The sequence below is a fragment of the Phocoena phocoena genome, chromosome 15 (genome assembly GCF_963924675.1).
Source record: "Phocoena phocoena chromosome 15, mPhoPho1.1, whole genome shotgun sequence".
Lineage (NCBI taxonomy): Eukaryota > Metazoa > Chordata > Mammalia > Artiodactyla > Phocoenidae > Phocoena > Phocoena phocoena.
The window spans coordinates 73,592,712-73,612,914 of record NC_089233.1 but is presented as its reverse complement, the minus strand read 5'-3'; the positions used below and the strand labels follow the sequence as shown (position 1 = coordinate 73,612,914).

The window sequence follows — 20,203 nt, the reverse complement described above, 5'->3', positions numbered from 1 at the left end:
CAGCGCCCTTGCAGCTTTAATGAGATATTGCTGCATGGCACCACCAGGGGGCAGCATCGAGCACAATTTTACATCAGTTTTTCCTCTTTGGGGTTTTAATGAAGGTGCATTGGATTCCGGGTTGTTAAGGATACATTTGAAGTGGTGAGGACAGAGGTGGGGGAGAGTATCATTATTAAATACTCGTAAGTACAGTAATTCCTGGAGAACTCAGCAGAGAGAGAGCTCGGAGGTAATTCTGCTGCGTTGGTGGCAGGTGTAGTCTGGAGCCAGGGAGGAGACAATCTACCTTGTCTTTTCTCTGTCCTGGAGGGCAGTGGTCCGCTCTGGGCACTGCCCTTCATTAAGAGGTGCAGTGACAGTCTGGTGTATACAGTGGAGGGTGCCCAGTGACAAGGAACTTTGCAGGAGAATGTTAGTTGACTGACGTACGTGGCCCTGAGTGCAAAATACATCTTAGTCACTATTTTGGGGACCTAGAGCAAATCACAAAAACTTTGCCAAGTTAGGGTTCCTTCTCTGTAACACAGGGAGGAATGCTTACCTTGCTGGATGGTTGGGAAGAGTCAGGGAGGTAATGCAGGCAGGTGCCTGGTACCCTGTAAAGCCTCAATGATGGTGATTCTTATGATAAGGAATCATATGTTAATAATGTTAGTGTTTGTGGTACCACCATTGTAATACTCATTATAAATATTTTTATTATTGATAATCCTATTCATTGTGTTGTATTTGATATATATCTGACACGTTTCCTATTATATATGATATATATAATATCTTGTATATATTATATATTTGGTATGTATTAATACATAATAATTATAAAATTAATATTGAATATTTTGTATAAATGTGTTAATATTTTTGTAATTAGCAACCATCACTGGAGGAACGAGAAGATTTAGCGTGCAGGGTCCAGTTCCCCTCTCCCACTCAAGTTTAGGGGGTCCCACAACCAAATGGATTATTTGGAGAACCAGATGGATTATTTGAGGATCCAGGGGTTTGGGCCCTGGGCCTGTAGAGTATGGAGTACAGAGCAGCTCAGGAAGCAGAGAAGCTGACTGAAGTCCAGGCTGGAATATGTGACCTTGAGCAGGTGACTTACCCTCTCTGAACCTCAGTCAACCCGTATGTGAAAGGGTGTAGTTGCCATTGCTGTGGCCAACCCTAACCCTCCCCCCTTGGCCCAGGCTTGGGGGGGTGGGGGCAGCTGTTGGAGGGCGGGGGGGGTGAAGAGGTGTCCTTGCTTCCTCCCCTCTGCAGGAGTCGGGGCTGTCCGCGTGGATTGGCGGGCAGCTGCACCCCCTGGAGAAGGTGCCACCAGCGCTGGCCGTGCTGCTCATCACTGTGGTTGTCGCCTTCTTCACGGAGTTTGCCAGCAACACGGCCACTATCATCATCTTTCTGCCTGTCCTGGCGGAGCTGGTGAGGGTCCATATAGGGTCCTGGGGCGGGAGGGAAACACCTCTCCCCAACACACGTTCAGAAATCTCTTTCTCGCTCCTGGGAGCTCCACCAGGAGCCACAGCTGGTCATTGCTCTCGTCCAAAATGCATGATAGTGTCAGAACCATGATTTTTTTTAAAAAAAAGAATACTGTTTTTTTCTTTAAGAAATGCATAAACAGAGTAAATATTTTCCAAATGCACCAAATTCCCTCCTTTGGGAAAAGTAACCCATGGTGACATGGAGAGTTTTCTAGGAAAATAGGAATTGCCAAATATGGATTAAGAAGAAGTAGAAAATCTGAATGGACAGATAACCTTAGGAGAAATTCTAATGGTAGGCAAAGCTCTAGCCTCCCTCTAAAGCAGGGTTTCTCAGCACTATTGACATTTTGGGCCAGAGAATTCTGTTATGTGAAGCTGTCCTGTGAATTGTAGGACGTTTAGCAGCATCCCTGTTCTCTACCTACTGGATACCAAAGGCATCCCCCCTAAATTGTGACAATCCAAAATGTCTCTAGACATTGCCAAATGTCTCCTGGGGAGACAAAATTATCCCTGGTTGAGAATCACTGCTCTACAAATCACTAGCCCCAGAGGGATGTCTGAGGTGAGAGCTAGCAAACCTTCAAGGAACAGACAGTCCCCACTTACCCCACGTGTTCCCCAGCACAGAAAGATCGAGAAAGCTGTGCAATCAATGTACAAGGTTAGCAAAACCCTGACGCCAAAAACAGAAGGAGAGCAAAGGAAAAGAAAGTTATAACTCAACGTCGCATGTAAACAAGGATGCGAATAACAAAATGGATCCAAGGTCATGTGGATCCTACTAGAAATTTCAAAACTGATTAATAGACACTATCAGTATAGTTTTATATTTAAATAGACTAAAGAAGACCAAACCATTATGATTATCTCAACACAGACCAAAGTGATCAGATTAAATCAATGTTGCAAGTATATGCTTTGTATGCAAACGGTGATATGCCAGGCACACTATCTGGATTGCTTTCTCTTTGTTTATTTATGCATCAATTTATAATGGATATCACACTGTATTAGCACACACAGACACACTTTATTCTTCCTCAATGACTAGACAATATTCCATTATGAATCCATAGTTGCTGATTTTATTTAAGCAATTTTCTACTGATGAACACAGAGGTTGTTTCCAGCCTCTGCTATTTCCCAGCAATGCTGCCTTGGCCTCTCCTTGTCTGAGCACCTTTTTATATGTAGATACACCTAGATCTCCAGAACTGAGATCCCTGGGTGAGAGAGCACGTGCAGTTACAATTTGGTAAGAGATGGGCAGATTGCCCTCCCAAGCGTGGGCGTGCCATTTCCACTCCCACCAGCAGTGTGGGGTAGGGGTCCCCGTAGCCCTGCTAAGTGTGATTGGATTTAATCACACCCTTCCCCAGGATCTGATGGATCGGGAAGTTGAGAGAGATGGGGGTGCTCTGGGGGAGAGGAGGGAGAGCAGACCCAGTCAGGTCTGCAGGGGCAGCTTTCGCTGAAGAAGATACTAGCAAATGATTTATTCTTCTAGACGTTGCTTATCATCAAAATCAAAACATTTTACATGCAAGGGGGTGATCTTAGTGCTTTTTGAGAGAATGTATATGCTTTGGTTTACAAAAATTCCCTAGAGGGGCCAAAAATCCTTACCTTAAAATAAAATGCTGGCGAAGTGATCAACATGAGTTACAGGTGGACATGTCATTCGGGGGAGGTGATGAACCGGTGGTCTGCTAACTGAGGCCAACCCACAGACACCTTTGATCCACACGGTCTTAGAAATTTGGAAATGAGTGCCGACGGGTGCTACCTTGAGCTCTCTTTATCTCTGAAATCCAGTGAGGCCCCAACAAAAGGTACCCAGAGGCCAGCTGTTTGGATCGTTAGGCTGAGAGAAGGACCAGGCAGGGGACTTGAGGCTTTTTGGAGCCGTGATTCTCAAGATGTGGTCTCTGGACCAGAAGCATCAGCATCACCTGGGGGCTTGTTAGAAATGCAAATTCCTGGGCCCCCCACCCCCCGCCCTAGACCTGCTGACTCAGCAACTCTGCAAGAGGTGGCGTGAGCGCTCTGGGGTTTAACAAGCCCTCCAGGTGATTCTGATACGCACTCAAGTTGGAAGAGGGAGTGTTCTAGAATAATCTCCCCAGCCCATCCTCCCTGATGAACCTGCATGTGCTTGGAATGCCGCTAACCTAGGAATGTTCTCTCCATATCTCCCTCGGTCTGGTTCTCTTCTTGTCTGTCTGTCTCTCTTTCTGCCTGTGTGTTCGTTCTGGCCGCATTTCCCTCTGTGTGTCTTTAAATCCATCTTCCCGTTTGTTTCTCTCGTCCTCTCTCACTCGCCAATCTCTCTCCATGCATCTCTGTCTCTCCACCTGTCTCCATCTCCCGTGTGGTTTCTCTGTGTTTCTCGGTCTCGGTCTGTCCCGCCCCTGCTGGCCCAGGCCATCCGTCTGAGGGTGCACCCCCTGTACCTGATGATCCCCGGCACAGTCGGCTGCTCCTATGCCTTCATGCTTCCGGTCTCGACACCCCCCAACTCAATCGCCTTCGCCTCTGGACACTTGCTGGTCAAAGACATGGTGAGTCTGGGCACTTTCTAGCAGAGGTCCGGGGAGGTGGGTGGACGCCAGGGGTGGGCAAGGCAGGACTTGTGCTTCCCCCAGCATCCCGCAATTTCTGAATAGGTCCTTCCGAGTGGGACCAGAAATACACCTTTTAGCAAACACTCTGAGACGATTCTCATGCTTAGGCAACTTCAGGAAGCGCTGCCTCGGCGACTACTTTCCAAAGTTTGCTTCAGAGACGAGGGGCTTCCCCTCTCTCTGGGCACCGCCCTGTCTTCTGACTTGTTTGGCCAAGCGCTCTGTGCCCGGTGGCGGCGTCTCTAGGAGAGGAGCAGCGGACCACACCTGGGACTTAGGGCCGGGCCTCGGTGCCCAGCCTGCTGGAGAGGAAACAGAGGCCGAGGGTCGTGGCAGTGGTGGGGGACCTCCAGCTTTCGGCAGAGCCCCCCTCAGGCTCCACTGCTGAACCGGCTCCTGGCCCCTCCTCTGCCTGCTTCCTGCTGCCCTTCCCCCTCCACTGGCTGCCTCGGGCGTCTGCACCGTGGGTGCTCAGGGACCTAAGCTTCGGGGTCCTAAGCTGGTGCAACTGAGATGGGGGAATCTGCTTATCCAGTCCTCAACCCACGCAGGCTCTGCAGGCACAGAGTTCCCCCAGGACAGATGGAGACAGTGAGAGGCAGAAAGAGATCACAGAGCAAAGAGACTGCAGGGACCCGGGCAGACAGACGTTCATCCACTGTGGGTTCATTCACTGCACAGATATTCGCTGAGCACATTCCATGCTCTGGGCAGGGGGTTGAGCAGTGTGGGGGAGACACAGGCCTGCCTCTAAGGAGGTTGCCTTCTATGAGGGAGACAGCAAATGAAAGGCAGAGGGTATGTTTACTGATCAAAGCAGATTATTTTTAGGTTGTGTGATCCTGGGTGAGCCCAATTCTCTGAGCCTCATTCTCCTCTTCTGTAAAATGGGAATAATGATGATGATGATAACAGCCCTCACAGGGTTGCTTTCAGGGTAAATTACATAGCTCTGTGACAACTGCATGGCACAGTGCCTGGCACCTAGAAACCACTCAGTGAGTGGGGACATTTTCAGCTCCTTGAGGGTCAGCCTAAGGCATGTAAAGACGGAAGGGTCTTGGGTATCGACCAACCTGGGTTTGTGTCTGGCCCCATCACTTCCCAGCTGTGCAGTCCTGGGCGAAGGGCTTTCTGACTCTGAGCCTGGGCTTTTCCATCTGTATAATGGGCCTCGAGCAGATCCCCCCTCACTCTGGGCTCCGTTGCAGGCGCGGACGGGACTCCTGATGAACGTGATGGGCGTCCTACTGCTCAGCCTGGCCATGAATACTTGGGCACAGACCATCTTCCAGCTGGGCACCTTCCCGGACTGGGCCAACATCCACCTAACCAATGTCACAGCACTGCCAGCCACCTTGGCCAATGACACATTTCAGACCCTCTGAGTCCCCCTCAGGTACTCTCTTCGGGCTGGGCCCTCCCAGAAGGTCTCGCCATCATCTGCTGTCAGGACCCTACAGGACGATCAAGCAGTTCTTCTCTGTGATCCGGTGCGCAGCAAGCAAGGGTGACTTCCAGTGGTCCACTTGGGTCCACAGGCTCGTTTTCTAGGATACCTTCTCCTCTGTCATGCGGTTCAGGGTGCAGCTGCCTCGCAGATCTGCTGGCTGAGCAACGAGCTCCTTTATCTCTGAGCTGTTCTGTGGTTGGGACGCAAGGAAGCCCAACTTCAGCAACAATAAGCACATCTGGAATGGCGTTTGTCCCGAATAGGTAGCGTGGGAAGCACAGCTAGCATCCCTCACTGACTACACGAGTTACCATCTGGAGAGACCATCTTGCCTTTAGAGATCACCTTCCTTCAAGAGACTCTGGGGCTGCTGTGTCCCAGTCCAGCTGTTCCAGCTGTTCACAGCTGGTGTGCGCTCTGCTTGGTGGGGCCCAGTTCTCCACCAGTTATTCACATATCACCCCTGCTGATACCCAGCAGCCAGGGGTATTTTCAATCCCTGGAGACGGCGGGGGGGGGGGGGGGGGACAGATGACATCCTGAGGACATGGAGATCGTGCAAAGCCTCCTTGTTGCTCCCGGGCTCTCCGGGCTCCCGAGCGCACAAGAGGAGTTCTAGACCTTTCCACCCAAGCTTATTAGGATTTTCCTGTTCGGTCTGATTCAGTGTGGCCACAGTTCCAGGGTCAGGCCAAGTCTGGGCCATGCTCTCTCACAGGTGATCCGTGGCCCCTCCAGCCAGGCCCCTTCCGCACGTGGCCCACAGGGGCCTTCACGGCTGCAGCCTTCTTCTTCTTCCAGGAGCTGGTCTTTACCTCCCTGCCCCGACCCAAAGCGGTAAGCATGTTTGATTAGCAAAGGCCACATTTTTCAGGGGTGAGAGAAAAGTCAAAAGATAAATTGGGGCCTTGTAAGAGGTCAGATGTCTCAGGCAGGGAAACACCATAATCCTCTTCTACAGACGAGGACAACTTAAGACTTCCCCTGAGCCAGTGGCTGGTGGGGCCTGTCCTAGAGGATCTGATCCCTCCTTGCTTCAAGTAGGAACATCTCGAAAAGGCACCGGCTGAGGGGCCCAGAAAGCTCACATCCCCGACTTCCTACGCCTCTGAGGGATGAGGTTCCCCAAGCAGCTCGGGCTGGGAAGCAGCACCCAGGGACTGAACTTGTTCTTGAAACAGCACAAGTGAGTCATGGATGTTCCCCTGGGAGCAGTGGGGAGGAGGGAGAATGGGCTCCCTGTCCTTCCCGTGGGGTTACTTCAACATTTAGTCACAATTACAGCCCTTTGGGGTGGGGCGTGCACTTCTATTGGATGGGGCAGTGGAGAAATTCATTCACAGAGAAACCCAAGGGGCTTATAACCGGATGAATCGTGATTTCAAATACTTCTGATTGAAAATTCTATAAAATAAAGAATGTTAATCAACCCTGGGCCTGGAGATTATTTGCCTTTGTGGGCATAAAACAGCTTCAAAGCCCTAAGTTCTGGAACTGGGGATTTCACAGAATTGACCTCCCTGACCTCACTTCCTGACTGCTCTCCCCTCTCCACTCTACTCCAGCCACATACTCAAACTCTCCTGCCTCTGGGCCTTTGCACATGCTGTTTCCGTTACCTAGAACACTTTGCTCCCAAATATATGCTTGTTTCTCACTTTATTCAGGTCTCTGCTCAAATGTCACCTCCCCAGAGAAGCTTCCCTGACCATCAGGTCTAAAATATCACCCTCATTACTTTTTATCCCCTTATCCTGCTTTATTTTTCTCCTTAATATTTAGTCAGGACACTGTATTATTTACTTTCCTGTTTATTAACTTTCTCTCCCTCTAGAAAATAAACCTATGAGAATACAAACTTTATTTTGTTCAGTGTTGTAACTCCAGTTCCCAGAACAGTTTCAGGCACATAGTAGATGCTTAGTAAACATTTGATAAGTAAATCTATACCAGAATTTATGAGAAAGCAAACACTCACTCTTCAATCTGGGGTCTGTTTGGCTCATTTCTTTATTCACTCATCTTCCATTTATTCATTCAACAGTATTTATTTAGAATCTGTTACGTGCTAGTCCACTGTCCCCAGCCACATGGAGATTAGCCCTGGAGACAGGCAGTAGGCAGGTAAACAAATAGGTAAAGTGACTCTGGGTCATAATGTGGGCTAAGAAGAAAATGAAACTGGCCAATGTGAGAAACCTATGGCTATGTTAGCTATAAAGGCTATGTTAGCCAGGGTGGTCAGGGAGGACTTCTCTGAGGAGGCGGCCCTGGGCTGAGACCAGTAGGAGTCAGCCATGTGCTCAAGGTGGTGTGGGAGGAAAGGAGATGGCAGGGGTGGTACAGGGTCATTAGAAATTTATCAAGGACTCATCTGGAATACACAAGGAATACCCAGAAGCCAGAAGAGACAAAAACAAAACACTTACCTGAGGCTGCATAACAAATCACCCCAAAGTTCAGGGCCTTAAAACACAACACATTTCTGCACTTGGTCAGAGTTCTGCAGGCCTGGTTTTGTCTCTGCTGTACATGGTGTGGCTGGGGCCACTCAGCTGGGGGTTTAGCTGGCGCTGGGAAGTCCATGATGGCTGTGGACCCTCCAGGGTCACGTGGCTTCTCCAGGAGTCCAGCCTGGACCTCTGTACATGGCAGTGGGCTTCTCAGAAGACAAAAGCAGAAGCTACAAGTCCCCTTAAGGCGTGGGCTTGGGAGTCCAAGAACGAACGTCAATTCTGCCACATTGTATTGGTCACATCAGGTCACAGGGTTAGCCTGGGTCAAGGGGAGGGAAATAACTCCGCTCCTTAATGGGTGGAGTGCCATCCACATCAGGGCAGAAGATGGCTAGCCACCAACTTTGGAAGCCTTCCACCATAACACCCAAGAGAAAATTGGGTGAAAGTTACGAATATGCCGTTCTGAAAAAGGATATGTGAGTGGCCAGCAGGTTTATAAAGAAATGCTCAGACCACTTGTAATCAGGTAGGGGCAAGTTAAACCAAGGTTCAACAAAATGCCAATCAGACTGACAAAAACTAGAAAAGTGGACAGTGAGTGATGGTGAAGTGCGAGGACACAGAAACCCTTGTTTTCTGTTGGCGAGACAACTATTACCGTCAGCCTGGCAAGCAACTTGGTAGTAATCGGGGATTCATTGTCTGCATTCCCTATGGCCCATCCTGTTCTTGGGCTTATATCCCAGCAAAATTATCCCATGGGTCCCTAAGGAGACAATGTAGGAGGATATTCACGCCACAGTTGTCTGAGGTACCAAGGAGCTGGAGGCCACCAAGGTGACCATCACTGGGGAAGAGGGACATTTAAATAAAACATGGAGGAAGCACACCGTGGAAACATGGCCACAAGCAGACGCGATGAAATGTGGAGTGATAGCATGGACACGGACAGACTCCAGCACAAACGTCAAAGAGAAGTGCAGGATCATGTGGGCAGAGGAATGGAAGCTGTGAGGGTAAATGGGGGAAAAAGGTGAGTAAAACTCGTTGAGCGAGGAGTTCAGTAAGCCGCATTGGACAGCTGGCTCCACCCATAACATCTGTATGACCTTAAGCAGGCCCTTTACTGTTTGGACTTTGGTTTCCCCATCTGAGAGATGAGGGTCTAGTTACAAGGTGTGGGCAGGTGGTCACTTATGGAAACCACCAGAGAAAGCATAGACCCTGGTGGTGAGAGGAAGGGCTAGTCATGGAGAAGCACCTCTCAGCCCGGGGTCTGCGGGACAGCTGCTGACCTGGAGCTGGCAACTTTAGTCCAGGGACACATCCAGCCCTTGATGACTTCACAGGGAAGTAGCTGCCCTGGGTCTTCCTCCCCTCTCTCTCTCTCAGCTCTCCTGCTGGGGCTCCCCAATGGGCAAACACAGCTGTATTGATGAGGGTTCTCCAGAGAAACAGAACCAACAAGATGTGTACGTATGGAAAGAGTTGCAGTTCGAGCCCAAAGGCAGCCTGCTAGCAGAATTCCCTCTTGCTCAGGCGAAGTTGGCCTTTTGTTCTTTTCAGGCCTTCAACTGATTAAACGAGGCCCACCATGTTATGGAGAGCAATCTGCCTTATTAAAACTCCATTGATTTAAATGTAAATCTCATGTGGAAACACCCTCACAGAAAGATCCAGAATAATGTTTGATCAAATATCTAGATACCGTGGCCCAACCAAGTTGACACATAAAATTAACCGTCATACCAACAGAAGCCAGAATGTAAGGGAGTCCTTTGATGCAGCCAATCCAGGTCCTCCTTTATAATTTTTTTGTATTAATTACATGTTAAAAGGATAATATTTTGGATGCACTAGGTTGAATAAAATATTTTATTAAAATTATTTTCACTTTTTTAATGTGACCACTAGAAATTTAAAAATTTTCTATGTGACTCACATCATTTCTCTAAGAGAGCACTACCTATCCAATAAGACTCTAGCCACCTCTCCACATTCTGAAGCCAACTGGACGGTGGCAACATTCTACCCCCACAAGCTGTAAACTTCAATGACTCTAATATTCTATGGACCTCTGATTGTGATTCTAGAAGTGAAGACTTACCACTTCCTCTTCATGTTCTGTCTTATGGCTCTGAATCCTCCACCCAGAATTCCCCTCAGCAAAGCTCATTCTATTTTTGACGATTCAGACACTCCTTCCGGATGTTGTGGGCTTAGGCTCAGGCCAGCCTTATATAGGCAGAAGTGACTGCCTGTATGTGCTGAGAAAAGCCAAAAATATCTTCTGCCCTTTCCCTCCCTATGCTCACATCCTCCCAGATCTTATGCATCCACTAGAGGCCCTGGGGAAATGACCAACATGTTCCTTGACCAATCAGCTCCCTCGTGCCAGTGCAGTAACTAAGCAAATGCCGGTGTTTTCCAGGACTTTTCCCTCCGACCAGCACAATGCCCTGAAGTTTCCTGTTTGATGGGACCCAGGCCATGGGATCTGGTCCAGTGGGCATCATAGAGGCCTGTACGATCTGGTCTGAGAAGCCTGGGGCTCACTCAGGCCAAACTATCAGTCCAGGTTGGAAAGAGCTGGCCTGGAGCATTTATATATTGTTTACTGGGCACTGAACATACATTATCACGTTGAATTCTCAACCCTAAGAAGCACGTACTAGTATTCTCCTCATTATAGCAGAGTACATCCAAGTTCAGAGAGGGACAGTGTCTTTCCCAAGGTCACACAGCACAGTAAGTGGCATAGCTGGCCTTTGAGTGAAGTCTGCCACCTCCACCCCAGGGACCCTGCAGATCAGAGGAACAGCTAGACTGCTCCCTGCATCAGTCCTACTGAGGCCTCTGTCAGAACTTGTACACTGGTGGCCTTCATGCTGGCTCTGGCCCACAGTCCTACCAAGATTGGCCTGCACAAGGGTCTTTCACTTTTTAAAAATACTGGCTTTTGAAACTTGGAGGCTTCTACATAAAATTGGGAATGACTGGCATCTTTGGAAAAACTGGCCACCCTGGTAATGTTGGGCCTCATTTTTGAGGGGCTTCAACCCTTGGCTGGAGCGGAGTAGAAGCTACCCTTTTCGAAGGGCCTCCACATGGCAGTTCACTGCTGTTTCCACCTGGCCCTCTGCTCCTTACCTTAGGTGGCCCCTGCAGGGGCCTGCATTTCCTGCCCTTGGTCTACTCTGCGTGCCCAGTTCTTTGCAGACTTGACAGTGGGCTGGCTTCCTAGAGGGGCTTGTGATCCAGGAAGGGTGTTAAGCCCTCTGAGGACTACAGGTGTCTCATCCAATTGTGTGACTATGAGAATGCCACTTCCCTTATCTGGGCCATGGAACACACTCCTTCAGGCCTGAGCAAGTGACCCAGGCAATGTCCTTAGAAAGGAAATGACAGGGAGTCTGGGATACTGCCTAACTGTGCCCCCCGCCCCAGTCCATCCTGTAGGATGGGGGACTGGGGGGCTCAGGAGAGGCCTCCTGGCGGAGGTGGTCCTGCTGGCAGTGATGGGGCACAAAGACACTGGAGTGTAGCGGGGAGCAGGGCCTGCCTTCCAGGAAGGGATTGGCTTTCAGAACAGCCCAGAAGTGTACCTGCAGGGCAGTGACTGCGGCAGAGCCCACAAACAGAGAATTCACATTCACTGAGTGCCTGCTCTTGGCAGTGCCAGATGCATCCCAAGGTCAACATGAATCTTGTGAATTCTTCCCTCCCCACCAGTAGGGCCCAGTGGCTGACCAGTAAACTCTGGAGCAAGGATGCTGACGATAAATCGTGGCTCTACCTGTTACTAACTGAGCGGCTGGGTTAAGGGACTTAAGTCTCTGGATCTCAGTTTTCTGAACTAAAGAATGGAAATACCAGTCCCTGCCACAAAGGGTTGTTGGGAAAAAAAGATTCAGTGAACGCCAAGAGAAGCTATGTAGCAGCGTGCCTGATACTTAACAAGTGCTCGATAAATGTTAACTGTTCTTATCCTTACGCTCTTTTAAGAGGAGAAAACTGAGACAGAGAGGCAAGATCACCTGCCCAAGGTCACACAGCTAGGGAGGGACGGAACTGTGATTGGAAGCCAGGTCCATGTCGGGATAAAGGCAGGAAGGGAGCTGAGAGGGAGACCAGAGTCCCTGACGATTGGAAAGAGTCATAGCAGAGGTCCAATTGTCTCCTGTGGGTTTCCACCCCCTAAGAGTTAGAGATCAGGCTCTTCTGGGGGCACATAACTATGCAGGGGGAAGGAACGTGAAGCCGAGCTGAGTTCTAGCCCCAGCACTACCGCTAATGAGCTGTATGGCTTCTCTGAGCCTCAGTTTCCTCCTCTGTAAAATGGGACTAATTCTACCTTCCTGCTATCAGGATTAGAGACTTTGCTTGGAAAAGGCCTTTTCTCTCCTCCCACACCTTCCACTGGCTCCTGCCTGCAGGAAGAGGATGAGTCAGCTTGCCTACCCCCCTGGGAGGTGGGCCCAGGCAGGGCGGGACAAGGCCACCAGAGGCACTTAAATCAGGGCAGAAAAGCAGAAGTGACAGTTCTGGTCACTTCTGGAGGACGGAATTCCCCCCACTTCCTCTCCACTTACCTTCACTGCCTGAGCCCGCCTGCCCAGATCCACTGCTGTTCAGGGAGCATGAGGGCCCCCCGGGAGATAGCTGAGCATCTCGTCAGGACCGGGTAGGTCTGGGGACTTGGATACTGGGGGCCGCAGGCAAGAAAACAGTCAGTGGTCAGGCCTGATGGGTATGAGCTAGGTCTCAGTCTCTGCCATTCCCTGGCTGTGTGATCTTGGGTAAATCCTCACCTCCTTGAACCTCAGTTTCCCTATCTGTGAAACGGGAGTAATAATAATGTCTATGAGACTGTTGTGAGAATCGAATGAGAAAACGCATGTTTAGGGCTTGCCATCGTGCTCGGCTCAGAGTAAGCACCCAACGAGTGGCAGCAGCTTCCTTAGCATTTACAACATTCAGCACAGACCTGGGCACCCAATATGACTTAGAATTGGTTTTCCATTCCAATATCATTCAAATTATTAGCTATCATTTTAACAGCTACCATGTTTCAAATGTGAATTATACAGTAGAAGGGAGTTTAGTCCCAAATTAAAATGTCAGTGGGACTGGGAAGACCATAATTCATCACCTCTAACCTGAAGTGGGTCCTCAATGCCGCCCAGCATGTATATAACTTCCCGAGTTCATTTACTCTCCCACTTTCCTGGCCACCTATGTTATACCTTCTTCTTCGCCTTCAAATTTCTATCATCTCCTCTAGCATCCTCACCATCGGTGCTGATCTGCCTTCCTGCTACCCTGAACAAACAGAAGCAAACGTGCTATAGTCCACAAATATTTATGGAGCACCCACTGTACATCAGACACTATTCTAGGTCCTCGGTATTTATCAGTGATCAAAAGAGACCGAGTCCCTGCCCTGGTGGAATTGAGGCTCTAGTGACAGGTAATAGCTGACATGGTACTTCCTATGTGCCATGACCCTATGAGGTATTACTTTTATGCACCATTTTACAGATGAGAAAATTGAGGCACGAAGAGGTTAAGAAATTGACCGAGGTCACGCAGATGGTGAGTGATGAAGCAGGGATTTGAACCCAAGCAGTCTGGAGGTCACGCCCTTAACTATTGCTCTTTCTGTGTATACTGGTTGATACCGATACATTAGTATGCACACCTTACCTGTCCATTCATCATCACCTGTAACCATTTCCTGTGCCTTCCCACCTGCTACTAAGGATGAACAGCCCCTGCTCCTTTCTAAGACCAGCCCCAGCTTCCATGCTCTCAATCTCACCCATGCCACTCGCTGAAGAATGTCACACCAGCAAGCCTCCCCTTCATCAATGTCTCCCCTCTTGATTGGATCCCCCATCTGCAAACATGCTCAAGTTCCTCCATCCTAAAGGAACTTGGTTCCATTTCCCATGTCAACTACTACACCATCTCTCTGCACCTTTACTGCAAAAATGACCTGAAACCGTTGTCTGCACTCGTGCCTCAATTTCTTCTCCATCCATCCTCCCTTGGGTCCACTCTAGTGAACAAGCCACCCAGCTGCCCTGGTCCAGGTCACCAGTGACTTCCACGTGGCTAAATCCAATGGTCATTGCTCAGCTCTCATCTTTCTTGACCCATTAGCAGCACTTGACACGTTTGCTCACTCCCTTCTTGAAACATTTCATTGACTTGGCTTCCCAAGCTCCACAGTGCCTGGCTTCTTGGTCTCCTGGGCTGGTTCCTCCTCATCTCCCAACCCATGAACCCTGGAGTGTCACTAAGCTCTGTCCTCGGAGCTCTCTCCTTCCCGTCAGCACACTGTCTTAAGGAATCCCATCTACTCCATGACTTTAAATACCGTCTATCAATCAAATACCGTCTATCAATCCACAACTCCCAGCTTTATATCTCCAGCCTGCTCTCTCCTCTGAGTTCCAGATTGTTTCCAGTCACACGTTCGGCAGCTCGCAGCTCAACTTTCTGACTGAATTCTTCCCCTCCCCCCTCCACCCAAACCTGTTTCAACCACAGATCTCCCATCTCAGGAAACAGCACCTCAGTGCTTTCAGCTGCTCAGACACAAAACCCCATTGTCATCCTGAACCCCCCTCTTTCTCTCACACTCACAACCAATCGGTCCGCCAATCGTGTTGGCTCTTCCAGCAAAATGTATCCAGAGCCCAACCTCTTCTTACTATTCCTCTGCTATCACTCTTCCACGGAAGCTCTATGAGGCCAGGAATTCTCCTCTGTTTTATCCATTCCTGTTTCTCCAATGGCTAGCACAGAGTAGTAGCTTAATAACTATTTGTTGAATGAATAAATAAGAGTACAATAAAGGAGAAAAGTTCCTCAGAGAGCAACTGGTCCACTCTTCCCATCCTCTAAATTATAGAGGAGATACTGAGATCCATAAAGAAGGAGTGTCCAGGGTCACACTGAGCTGACCAAGACTATGAATTCAAGTGAAACAGCATCTCTCCCCATTTCTCTCTCTCTCATCCTCTCTCTTTCATTTGTGCTTCTCTCTCCATGACTCTTTCATTCCCTTGCACCAGTTGTCCTCACAAGACACAAGAAGCCCAGGTATTCTTCCTCTCATCCTCAGGAACTGCGTGCAAACTAGTTCTTCCCTGACAGCTCAGTGAGAATAATCCTGGGGAAGGCTCTGATTGGCTCAGCTTAGGTCATGTGGGTTTGGGGTGGGTTACTCTGATTGGCCCACCTGGGAGGAGTGCCCACCACTGTGGCTAAAGGGGTGGAGCCTGTTGGCAGTTGACGAGTTTGTAAGGCAGGGGCATTGGGCAGACACACGATGCCCCAACCCTCCTGATAGAGGCTCCCCCTATCTCCTTGTGTGCAGGTGGAGATTCTGGTACCTGGGGCTCCACAAGGCCCTCGCCCTGCTGCAGGCTGCCTGGGTTGCCTTCTCCCAGCCTGTCCCAGCCAGCTGTGGCCAGCTGCTGACCCAGCTCCTCCTGTGCGGTTCCCTGACCATTGCTGCCGCGGGTCTGACCTACTATGGGCTGGTGTCCCTGCTGCTTTATCCTCTAGGGCCCTCGGCCATGGCGGCCACTGTCTGTGGCCTCCTGGCCTTCCTGGGCCTGGGACTGGTGCCCCCCGCCCGCTGTCTGTTTGCACTCAGCGTGCCCACCCTGGGCACGGAGCAGGGCCGCCGTCTGCTCCTATCCTGGAGTACCGCCACCCTGGCCATCGTCGTGGTGCCCAACATCTTGGCCAACATGCACGCAGCTGGGCAGGTGCTGAGGTGCGTCACGGAGGGCTCCCTGGAGGGCCTGCTTAATACCAGTCACCAGCTGCACAGAGCCTCCCAGGCTCTGGGTCCTGACGGCCAAGCAGGCAGCCAGGGCCTGACGCTCCAGGCCCAGGGCGATGGCTCCGCCTTCCGGCTCCACGTGTTCAGGGTCACTCAGCAGGTCCTGGAGGACTTCTCCGGCCTGGAGTCCTGGGCCCAGGTGGTGGCACTGGGGACCCAGCGGGCAGTCACAGGGCTCTTTATGCTGGGCCTCCTGGTGGATTCAGCCTGGTACCTCCATCGATACCTGACTGACCTGCAGTTTGATAACATCTATGCTACCTGGCAGCTGGCTCAGCAGCTGGCAGAGGTCGGGGCCACGCACCTGGTGGCCTCCCCGCCAGCCTGGCTGCTGTGGGCGGCCCGGCCAAGGCTGTCCCAGGGGGAGCTGCTGAGTTGTCTCCTAAGGCTGGGGCTGCTTACCCTGCTCCTGATGGCCACGGCTGTGACAGTGGCCATGGACCACGTGGCCTTTCTCCTGGCGCAGGCAGCCGTGGGCTGGGCTCGGCAGCTTCCCGCTGTGCCCGTCACGCTCACCATCAAATATGATGTAAGTGCCGTGACAGGAAGGTGGGCATAGAGTCATTTCCTTGAGGGAGAGGTTAGGGTTTGTTAAACCCTTGACTCAAAATTGAATTTTACTGGCCTTCGAGTCGTGGTGCTTGGATACGCTGTGGGATCCAGGGGCTTGGGCAGACGAACCATGTAATTCTCACGACAGCCTGAGGCAGTGGGTTCTGTTTTCACCCCTTATCGCAGGTGAGGATACTGATACCCAGATATATTAAAATAATTTGCCCCCCAAGGCCACTCTTCACACGTCGCAGCATATCCCAGCCTCATTTTTCTCTCTTGTACAAACTGGATCAATCCTCCTCACCCTACAAGGTTACTGTGAGTCTTAACATGTGGTAGTCTCGAGAAGTACCCGGGCGGCTCCATACCACATGGGAGATGTTTAATAAATAGTGACTATTATTAATAGCTCACATCTGTAGATAACAGACTGGAGGAAGCCTTAGGAACAGCCCACGGGCCAATCCTGCCAGCTTCCTGTTTTTTCTTTTTGCAGTATGCAGGCCTCTCACTGCTGTGGCCTCTCCCGCTGCGGAGCACAGGCTCCGGACGCGCAGGCTCAGCGGCCATGGCTCACGGGCCCAGCCGCTCCGCGGCATGTGGGATCTTCCCGGACCTGGGCACGAACCCGCATCCCCTGCGTCGGCAGGCGGACTCTCAACCGCTGCGCCATCAGGGAAGCCCAGGTTCCCGTCTTTTAATTGAAGCTCCTCACGGACTCATCCTCATAAAATTGTGCTTACTTGATGGACTAGAACATCTGAAGTTTCACTAAGGGCTCAGAAAAGAGTAAATGCCCTTAAGCATGAATTGGTTTTCTCTAAAGTGTTCCCTGCAAAGAGTAATAACAATATAAATAGCATTTGTATGGTGCTTTTTATTCCGCAAAAAGCCTGTTTCAGGTTCCTGATCTCAGTTGACCCTCGTCAAAACGGGCAGATTTTGCGCCCATTTTGCAGATGAGGACAGGGACAGCTGGACCCGTCCAGACCCACAAGCATCCAGATGTGGTGGAGGGCAGGGAACGGCTGGGGTGTCTGTCTGCTGACTTGGCCTTTTTCTCCTTTTTGAAGGCTGCATACACCATCCTGGGCTTCATCCCTTTCCTCTTCAACCAGCCGCCTCTGGAGAGCCCCTTCCTCTCTGCACACAACTCCTTCCAGTGGGAGCTGCGCTTCATCGCCCCTGGCTGCCCGCTGCTGCCCCCCCGGCACCCGCACACAGCCGCCCACCTGGCTGCAGGCGCCCTGCAGCTCGTCGCTTGCTCCACGGTCCTCCTGGAGACCTACGCCCGTCGCCTGAGGCACAGCATCGCTGCCTCCTTCTTCAAGACCCAGGAGGCAAGGAGGGTCCGCCACCTTCATGCCCGGCTCCAGCGAAGATATGACAGGCACCGAGGCCAGCAGCTGGCCCCGGGCACTCCATACTGCTCCTGAAACCCGGGCCGGGCAGCAAGCACCTAGAACGGCTAGACAGACCTGCTGGATACCTGGAAGTACAGAGAGCAATGGCGCCGAGAGGAAAGCACTCTGGAGTTGCCCAGACCTGAGTGGTAACCTTGGCCCTTCTGCTGCCTCCCCTGTGTGACCTTGGGTAGGTCGCTTCACCTCTCTGAGCCTTGGTTTCTATATCTGCATAAGGACTGCGTAGCAACAATCAGTGTGACCTACTTTGCACATGGGAATGTGTTACGGGCGCAATGAGATACTGGGCAGGAAAGGCCTGGATAAACAGAAAAGGATGATGCAAAGTGAAGACAGGGTTCCTCCAGCCAGTGCCAGGTGTCTGTCCAGGCTTCCATCTGCATAGGCTGCTGTACCTGGTAGATGGAGAGTTTGCACCCTGACGGTGTCTAAACGCCCCTGGAACTTATTTATATGTCTCTGAATCTTCTGAACTTATTTATAGTCATTAAAATTTTCTTGATTTTATAAATAAATGTATTTATTAAATTCTAAATTAGATTGTTATTCCTTTGCTTCAAATTCCTTCAGGGTTTTCCCATCTAGGGTTGCCAGGTTTAGCAAATAAAAATACAGGACACCTGGTTCAACTTGAATTTCGGATAAACAATGAATACGGGTTTGGTATAAGTATGTCCCGAGGCTACTTATACGAAACCCGCATTTGTTGTTCATCTGAAATTCAAATTGATGGGTAATCCGTATTTTACGGCAACTCCATCCCTATCGAAGTTACAATAAAATCGCAACTCCATACCCTGTGGGCTTCGTATTCCCTGTTTTTCCCTCCAGGTCGTTCTCTGCCTTTCTCTCACCTGCTCTCTTTCCCAGGAGTCTGACATTTGTGGTTCTATCACTCTGGTTCCCTTGACCTCTGATCCCTGGTTGGGCTCAGCCAATGGGAGGCACCGGCAGGTGATTTAAAGTGGGAAGAGAGAACGAGGTCAGGCTGTTGATCCCTGCGGCCTTCTGGGCATTTTTTTTTGGCAAACGCCACGTTCCACGCTCTGGGTGACCTCGCTCCCACTGCTACGGTACCCCCTGCGTTCCAGAGAGGCACAGCTTCCATCTACCAGGTACAGGTCTCTGGGGGTGTCGCTATCATTCCCTTAACCAAGTCCCCACCTCTATGCCTTCATTAAATTCTCTTTAGGGAATTCCCTGGCGGTCCAGTGCTTAAGACTCCGTGCTTCCACTGCAGGGGTCACAGGTGCAATCCCTGGTCAGGGAACTAAGATCCTGCATGCTGTGAGGCCAAAAGAAAAAGAAAAAAACCTCTCTGTAGTTATCCCTTTGAGAGCTCTTTCCTGGGTCACAAAACCTTGACTGAGCCAGCCTCTTCCTCCCTCCCTATGCCCTGGCCGCATGGACTTAAGCTCCTCAGAGGCTGGTTTGCACCTCGGGGCAATGCCCTTGCTATTCCCATATCCTGGAATACTCTTCCTTCAAGTCACGGCATGGCCGGCTTCTTTGCATCATTTGGGTATTAGCTCAAATGTCACCTCCTCAGAGAAGCCTTCCCTGACTATTCTACCTAAAACTGTCCCATCCCACCTAGTTCTACTCTATCACAGGAGTCAGCAAACTCCAATCTGTGGGCCAAATCGGGCCTGTTTCCATGAATAGAGTTTTATTGGACCATTGCCACACCCATTAGTTTAAGTATTGTCTCTGACTTCTTTTGCTCTGATGGGAAATTTGAGTAGTTGAGACGTGGCCTAGAAAATCTGAAATATTTACTATCTGGCTCTTTAAATAAAATGTTTGCTGACCGCTGATCTATCATATTAAGTTGTTTTACCATCTTTATACGTACCCTTATCAATATCCTTCATTCCCTATGCATTTGTATGTTTAGCTGCCTCTTTTTTTGTTGTTTACTTGCTGGTGTGTTTCATGTCATCCCCACAAACATGTAAATCCCATGCTATCTGTCTGGTCCTCCACAGTTTTCCTAGCATCTAAAGCAGAACCTGAGCAAGGGCTCAGGAACAATTAGTTGAATGGCCAGATATCTGGAGGTAGAATTGCGCTCTCTCTGGTCTCGGCTCCTTCCTGAAGATTCTGGGCTTGCAGAAGGGAATAGTCAGGCACTGGAAGCAGCCTGCATCAGGCCAAGTTTGTGGCCAAAGGGAAAGATACAAAGCACTAAGAAATACATCCCCGGGCTTCCCTGGTGGCGCAGTGGTTGGGAGTCCGCCTGCCGATGCGGGGGACGCGGGTTCGTGCCCCGGTCCGGGGGGATCCCACGTGTCGCGGAGCGGCTGGGCCCGGGAGCCATGGCCGCTG

The 20,203-nt window shown here is 50.5% G+C and overlaps 2 protein-coding genes across 4 annotated transcripts in view; both read left to right on the top strand.

The window, feature by feature from the left end:
* Positions 1 to 7,005, top strand: part of SLC13A3 (solute carrier family 13 member 3) — a 75,383-nt gene extending 68,378 nt beyond the window's left edge. For 2 of the 3 annotated variants that reach the window (XM_065891799.1, XM_065891798.1), the window contains exons 9-11: positions 1,270 to 1,431; positions 3,923 to 4,060; positions 5,335 to 5,511. In XM_065891799.1, the coding sequence (XP_065747871.1) occupies positions 1,270 to 1,431; positions 3,923 to 4,060; positions 5,335 to 5,511 (477 nt within the window). Of the gene's footprint in view, positions 1 to 1,269; positions 1,432 to 3,922; positions 4,061 to 5,334 lie in introns of all 3 variants that reach the window. The other variant, XM_065891797.1, reaches the window with a different exon arrangement.
* Positions 7,006 to 12,675: 5,670 nt separating this feature from the next.
* Positions 12,676 to 18,181, top strand: OCSTAMP (osteoclast stimulatory transmembrane protein). The gene is given in 5 exon segments (XM_065893307.1): positions 12,676 to 12,719; positions 15,423 to 16,425; positions 17,525 to 17,947; positions 17,949 to 18,026; positions 18,029 to 18,181. Coding segments are annotated over 5 exon segments (1,701 nt in total).
* Positions 18,182 to 20,203: the final 2,022 nt, after the last annotated feature.